This window comes from Babesia bigemina, scaffold Bbigscaff_56818 (assembly GCF_000981445.1).
Source record: "Babesia bigemina genome assembly Bbig001, scaffold Bbigscaff_56818".
Classification (NCBI taxonomy): Eukaryota; Apicomplexa; class Aconoidasida; order Piroplasmida; family Babesiidae; genus Babesia; species Babesia bigemina.
Genome location: NW_012236963.1, coordinates 1 through 7,602, shown reverse-complemented (window position 1 = coordinate 7,602; position 7,602 = coordinate 1). Strand labels below are relative to the sequence as shown.

General features: G+C 46.4%; 1 protein-coding gene across 1 annotated transcript; it reads left to right on the top strand.

The window, feature by feature from the left end:
* Positions 1 to 874: 874 nt before the first annotated feature.
* BBBOND_0000540 (hypothetical protein, conserved) lies at positions 875 to 5,677 on the top strand (the record flags this gene model as incomplete). The annotated part of the gene is made up of 1 exon (XM_012914900.1): positions 875 to 5,677. The coding sequence occupies one exon, from the start codon at positions 875 to 877 to the stop codon at positions 5,675 to 5,677; it is 4,803 nt and encodes a 1,600-aa protein (XP_012770354.1).
* Positions 5,678 to 7,602: the final 1,925 nt, after the last annotated feature.

The following is a 7,602-nucleotide window of genomic DNA, read 5'->3' as shown; positions in this document are numbered from 1 at the left end:
TAACCCACTCTCCATCGCCCCTTAACCCACTCCACATCGCCCCTTTATCCACTCTACATCGCCTCTACATCGCCCCTTTACCCACTCTACACCGCCCCTTAACCCACCCTTCATCGCCCCTTTACCCACCCTACATCGCCCCTTAAGCCACCCTACATCGCCCCTTTATCCACTCTACATCGCTCCTTAACCCACCCTACATCGCTCCCTAACCCACTCCACATCGCCCCTTTATCCACTCCACATCGCTCCTTTATCCACTCTACATCGCCCTTTTATCCACTCTACATCGCTCCTTAACCCACTCCACATCGCCCCTTAACCCACTCTACATCGCCCCTTTACCCACTCTACATCGCTCCCTAACCCACTCCACATCGCCCCTTTATCCACTCTACATCGCCCCTTTACCCACTCTACATCGCTCGAATTACCTCGCCATAATACCGCTATGACCTCCATTAACCATCACAATAACTTGTGCCTTGTCACCCTCCACTTCCCTTCTTCCACCTCTTGCCACTGCCATGTCCCATCATGTTCGCCTTAACTCCAAATCTCTCGAATTACTTCGTTATATTAACGCTATGACCTCCATAAACCTTTATAATAACTTGCTGATACTGACCATTCTCTTAGTGACGATGCTACTAAAAAAGCTTTGGAGGACATTGAAGAGCGTGAGAAACAACTTAAAGAACTTGAAAATAAGCTTAGCATTTTTACTGAAAAAAATAAGTCTGATGATTGTAAAAATCTCTTAGATAATTTATGTGACGGCCTCGAAAAATTCCTCGGCTTCAACTCTGAGTCCAAAGGCTACGACGGCACTGGGATAGTGTACTCCGACCTGGATAGGCTGTGTGACGGGGTGATGGGATTTTTGAGTGGTGTTCTCAGTAACATCCAAAACCATTTAGGGCAGCATAAAACACAAATTAATGAAGCTATTGAAGCTTTGAAGACCAATAAACACGCCGGTAAAAAAGGTTTTAGTGTTGCGATTGGAAGTGTGGTCGCAGGGGTGCGGGGGTATAATGATGGTGTCAGAGACTCTAATAACAGAGTCATGAATCCGATAAAAATTCTACAAGAGGATGTAAAACATCTTAATAATCAGGTGAGTGAATTGGATGAAAATAATTCTGATGCAGGTGAAATTGTCAAGACCGTGGACAGGGCTGAGATGCTTGCCAAGCAGTTCTTTGACGCCGGTCAGGCTTTCTGCAACAAACTCAATGACAATAATAAACACATTTTAGACCTTAATTCTAATTGTAGAGATCGTGTAAATGTTGCATTAAACAATGTTTCGTATGAGGGTAAGAGGCTGTATAAGCTGGCGGAGAAGGAGCGAGGGGACTTGAAGAGTATGGAGGAGGAAATTAAGAGTGTTCACGAATTCCTAAAAGCTGAGATCACGAAAGAGTTTACTGAGCAGGTTACGGACCTAGTGTACCAATTGAACACGAAGGTTACAATTATTAGGGTAAAAATTGAAGGTATTGGCATAATTCTGCAAAACCGTATAAAAGATATATTGCAGTGGATCAAGGATGCAAATGCCACAATTCAGGCGGCTAAATACAGACTGCAAAATATATTGGATGACGTAAAATGGGATGAAAAAGGGCAAAGGAGAAAAGACGTCGAAAACGCCGCAAAGGAGTTAAGAGATAAGGCGTCAGAACTTCATAAGGCAGGGGAATCCGCCAGAAAAGATGCGGTTGCTCAGGTGAAAAAGGCACTGGAGGAGGTTGCATCAATGAATGAAGATTTAAAGAAAGATTTGGGAGAGGTCAAACTGCAAATAAATAAAAAACTCGGAGAGGTTAAAACAGCAATCGGTAAACTCAACGAAGTCATTAGAACAGGCACAGCTGGTACAGGAGATAAAAATCGGAAATTTGCAGACGTTTTCAAACATGTGAAGTCAGAGCTCTACAAAATTAGGGGTAGCACCCTAGGAAGCTTCGGTCTCGAAGGTATAAAAAAGCTCATAGTCGACGACTACTCCAAGCGTTTCAAAAAGACGTTCGAAAGCACAGTGCAGGGGTGGATAAAACTTATTTTGGACAATAATTCAGGAGTAAAGGGCTGGGTTGGGAAGTGGATAAAAGAGAAGAGCGGTAGCATCGGTTACTTTAAGGAGGGTTATATAACGAAGGGTAAAGAAGAATTCAGCAATTCACATACCGGTAAAATTGCGGAAGCAATTAGACCTGCGCTCGGAATATCGCTTGAAAATGCAACAATTCAGTCCGGCAAAAAGGAAACGGATGGGAATTTAGTCGCTGTATATGATTGTATCAAAAAATTTGAGCAGACGCTCAGTAGTAAGATAGATGAGGAGGGCCTCACGTCCGGTGATACTAGCGAACTTGTTAAAAGTATTGTAAAAGCTATCGAAACAGAAGTTAGGAGTCCCACACCGTCCAAGTTTGATTACGATTATTCCCTTGAACGCGCCGTTAAAACGGCGCTGGCAGCTCTCCAAGCAACAGCCCAGCAGGTGGCAGAAGAACTCAAATTGTTAATCGGTCATGAAAGTTCCAGGAAGATGTCCAAGATGGGAGATAACCTGGACTCTGCGGTTAGTGTGGCAAAAAAGCTGTTTCATAATATTGAAGCGTCTGTTGGTGAAGCCTTCACAGTGGACTACGTGACAAATATCGACCAGGCGATTGACGGGGTGGCTATCACGCTTGGTGGCAAGTTGCCTTACAAGGGAAGCGTTGTACTCGCTAATGGAGCTGCAAAAGTAAACGTTAACGATAATGCTTTTCCACATTACACTAAGCATGTCTCCCAAAGTATTGTGTCACCTCTGACGGGCAATCCTGATAATAGTGAGGGCGCCCTTCCATTGGAGATTGGAAAAATTGGAGCCAAAGTCAGGGAGGCTCTAACATCTATTGACTCAATCAATAACTATGCGGAATCACAGCTTCACTTAATTATACACCATGTCGAACAACTGTGCGGTGCCGTTAGGGAAAGCGGTGAACAAGCGCAACACTATTTAAACGATTTTATAAACAACTCTATTAACGGTACCAATGACAATGAACTAATTGGAATTAAGATGAAAATGGAAGGTCTCATACGAACCGATGTGGCACAAACCATAGAGGCTACTAAAAATTTCCAGACAGAATCTGAAGCATTTCGCGATGTAATAATGAAACATCTCGAACAATTTGTCAACATCCAAGTAGATAACTCTACTCGGCTCCTCACCACCGCCGCCCGCCGCAACTACGTCACCTCCATCAAATCGCTCCTCACCGCGTTCGCGGACAAGGTCAGCCAGGAGTTGGCGGGGTTGCCGGCGGAGATTGACAGGGATCTGCAAATCGGGTTCAAGGGGTTTATGAGGGTTATGGGAGGTAATAAGTACGTGTCAAAATCAACAAATACATATACATTTGAAGACTCTAATAGGTCTGAATTGTTCAACGTAATTAGTGAGTTTGCCCAGTCCTTGACGTCACCACTCACAGGCGCAGATCATCTTCAGAAATTTAAAAAATTATCCACCGAGTTCAACGCCTATTTTGCCAATATTCATAGGTATATCAAGCAACAAATTACTCCTGAAAGTCCACCACAGCCTCCGACCGAAGACCCCAATGTCAAGCTGCTGGACGCTGTCAACACTAATTTCGACGATTTGCTCAACCACCTTAAAAATGACTCTAAACCACCCAGAACATACTTATTTGACAATACTTACACTAATCTCCTCTCCCGCCTCTCCTCCTCCCTCACCGCTCTCTCCCCCTCCGCCTTCGCCAACCCCCGGCACCCGGAGCTGCTCGATGCGGTCAGAGCGGGGCTGCGGGGGTTTGTCGAGCAGATGGAGCGGGTGTATGTGAACGGGTATGAGGGAGATCCATCTATTCATTTTGCTTGGGATGGCACGTTTACAAGTAAATTAAGCGATCATGGTAAGAATTGCTGTAAAGTATTTCTCACAGTGCTGGAGATACTGAGTCACGACTTGGAAGAGTTGATGACAAAGTCTTCAAAGCAGTGGATGAGAAAACAAATTAATACTTATCAAGATGATACTTTTGGCAGATGGTTCGAGAGGCAAGGTTACAAGGTTAACACCGTTAAGGGCAAGCAGCATGGTGAGTTGCAGGACAAGGAGACTATGATGGGCAGCAAAATTTGCGATGAGATTCTAAGCCAACGCATTAAGAATTTTACTAAAGATAGCTTGCAGACGCCGTGGATTAAAGAACTTCTCGATCTCAAAAAAGCTACTAAGGGAAATACTCATCCACCCACTGTCCTAGACATTCTTCAATACCTCTCCTACCACCTCCACCATTACTATGAAGTCTGTCATTTGGGCACTTCAGGTTCTAAAAAACAACCATCTTCGATTTACGAAATGCTCATATGGTTCGCAGGCCTGCCTAATAATTCGGTCCATCGCGAATTAACGTTTAACTATTTCAGTACATTATTCGACGAGGCTGATGAACAAGCGTCGGATGAGAATAAGAAAGCGGTTATCGCTGTCGTTAATGGAGATGCGGAGGCAGGTGTACAAACTGAACCTTCAATTTCCGTCGTCAGCGACGTGTCCTTGCCAGCATATCCGCACAACATCACACCTGGTAGCCTCACTGCTGCGCTTACGGACGTATGCGCACAATCGCATTCAGTTCTCACAGCAATCCAAGGCCACGGTCATGCTGGTGGCGTATATGCTGTAGACTTCAACACCAATGAATTTAAATTCTCGTATCCAAGTGATCCTGCCAAATGCTTCGACGTGCTTGTAGATATGTTGCATAGACTCTACGACCAACTCTATTTCTTATTCATCCAGTGCTCACGTACGTACAAGACAAACAGTTGGCGTGAGTGTTGGTATGGCAGATACGTAGGGGGCTCGGATTGGCGGTGCAATGATAAACAATGTCCTAACCAAATGAATGGCCAAACGTGTAACCAAATTGCCAATCAAAAGGCCGACCAAACATGTGACCAACACCCTAAGTGCGGTCTTAAATCACCGTTACAGTCATTTTTGGAGGATGGCCTACCGGGGTTCCTCCCTCACCAGTTTGGCAAACCAGGTTGTAAGTTGGAATGCACAGTGGCTAAACACAGAGGAATTCCATGTATGACACCTATGGGTTTCTCAGATATCAGCAATGTAGCGTCGCATACTAAGCAAGGTGAACACATTAAAGAAGTCCTCGATGAGCTCTGTGGTAATTCAGAAGCGCCGCTTACCAGAATATGTAGCCAGTTGCTTTGTCTTTTGCAACGCCCCCCTCAGACTCTCGGCGATATGTTTGCATTCTACTACAATTTCTTTGTCGATTGGAATCGCAATATCAAAGGTAGAGTAGATGTTAAGACGCATAAGAAAAGCGCATTCATCGATGCCGTTACAGGGGCCAACTTCGGCGTACCCTATCCCCAATTGGACATGCCAACGGTATTCTTTACGAGAACGCAGAACGATCTCCATACCAAAGGAGACATGTTGTGTCTCTTCAGCTGCGACAGTACGTCGTCGTCGACGGCAACATGTGGCCGTTATTTGAAGCCATTCCGCCTCAACACGTGGACTGTGTTCTCCCAAGAGCACGCCGACAAATACCTATCTTGGATTTTATACATTACCGAAACCTTATACCAATTTGTTTGAGCCATTTTACCAAGGATTGCTGCAGCAATTGCGATAAACCAGGCCCGAGATGTTCAGGTAAAGTCTGCTTTAAAACCATGTAAAGTTAAATATACCGACGAAGGTAAAAGCAGAAAATCCGACAAGCCATGCCACACTGTGCACTGCAACCCTATTTCTCACTGCCCGTTCACACGTCCCACTTTGTGTAAGTATGGCTTCGTCTTCAAAAGCCTATCGAACATGAGCGGAGAAAGCGGCGAAGAAACGATACGTACTTGCAAAGATCTATGTAACGCATTGCAGAAAGTTCTGAGCGATAAAATAGATGACGAGGCTCCACTCGCCAAATTAGTACACGACGTATCCCCAAATTCATATGGAACATCAGAAGCAAATTCTTCTGGCTCAACGTCGCCCTCTGGCTCCTCTCCCTTCTCTACCTCCTCCACATCATGGTCATCCGCCTCGACCTGCTCCACATCAAATCGCATTTGCACTCACCCTCAAGTCATAGGATAGCCGCTCAATCACTACTCGCTGCTGCACGTGTTGGCAGCCTTGGCAAGATATCGTACCTGCAACCATAATCGTACTCACGTGTTTACTATCTACACTCACCTAGCATCACCTACTCACCTAACTTATGAATTGTGCTTTAATCTGTTGCATCACTCACTAATCGTTGTATGTGATTGTGTAGTACTTAACTGATGTGTTGAGCAAAGTGCTGACCAAACTGCTGACCAACGTGCTGACCAATGTGCTGACCAAGGTGCTGACCAAAGTGGTGACCAAGATGCTGACCAACCACCTGACCAATGCCATGACCAACGTGGTGACCAACGTGCTGACCAATGTGCTGACCAAAGTGGTGACCAAGGTGGTGACCAATGTGGTGACCAACGTGCTGACCAATGCCATGACCAAGGTGCTGACCAATGCCATGACCAAGGTGGTGACCAACGTGGTGACCAACGTGGTGACCAACGTGGTGACCAAGTTAAGGTCACGGCAGCGATGACATGGTCACGGCAGCGATGACAAGGTTACGGCAGCGATGACATGGTCACGGCAGCGATGACATGGTCACGGCAGCGATGACATGGTCAAGGCAGCGATGACATTGTTATGGTCAAGGCAGCGATGACATGGTAACGGCAGCGATGAGATGGTCACGGCAGCGATGTCTAGGTTACGGCAGCGGTGACATGGTTACGGCAGCGGTGACATGGTTACGGCAGCGGTGAAATAATCACGGCAGCGATGACATGGTTACGGCAGCGATGTCATGGTCACGGCAGCGATGGCATGGTCACGGCAGCGATGACAGTGGTGACCTAAGTGGTGATTATCATCCACTCTACATCGCCCCTTAACCCTCTCCACATCGCTCCCTTATCCACTCCACATCGCTCCCTAACCCACTCTACATCGCTCCCTAACCCACTCTACATCGCTCCCTAACCCACTCTACATCGCTCCCTAACCCACTCCACATCGCCCTTAACCCACTCTACATCGCTCCCTAACCCACTCTACATCGCCCCTTTATCCACTCCACATCGCCCCTTTATCCACTCTTCATCGCCCCTTACCTACTCTACATCGCTCCTTAACACACTCTACATCGCTCCCTAAACCACTCTACATCGCCCCTTTATCCACTCTACATCGCCCCTTAACCCACTCTACATCGCCCCTTAACCCACTCCACATCGCTCCTTAACCCACTCTACATCGCTCCCTAATCCACTCTACATCGCCCCTTAACCCACTCCTCATCGCTCCCTAGTCCACTCTACATCGCTCCTTAACCCACTCTACATCGCTCCTTTACCCACCTTACATCGCCCCTTTACCCACTCTACATCGCTCCCTAACCCACTCTACATCGCTCCCTAACCCACTCTACATCGCCCCTTAACCCCTCCACATCGCCCCTT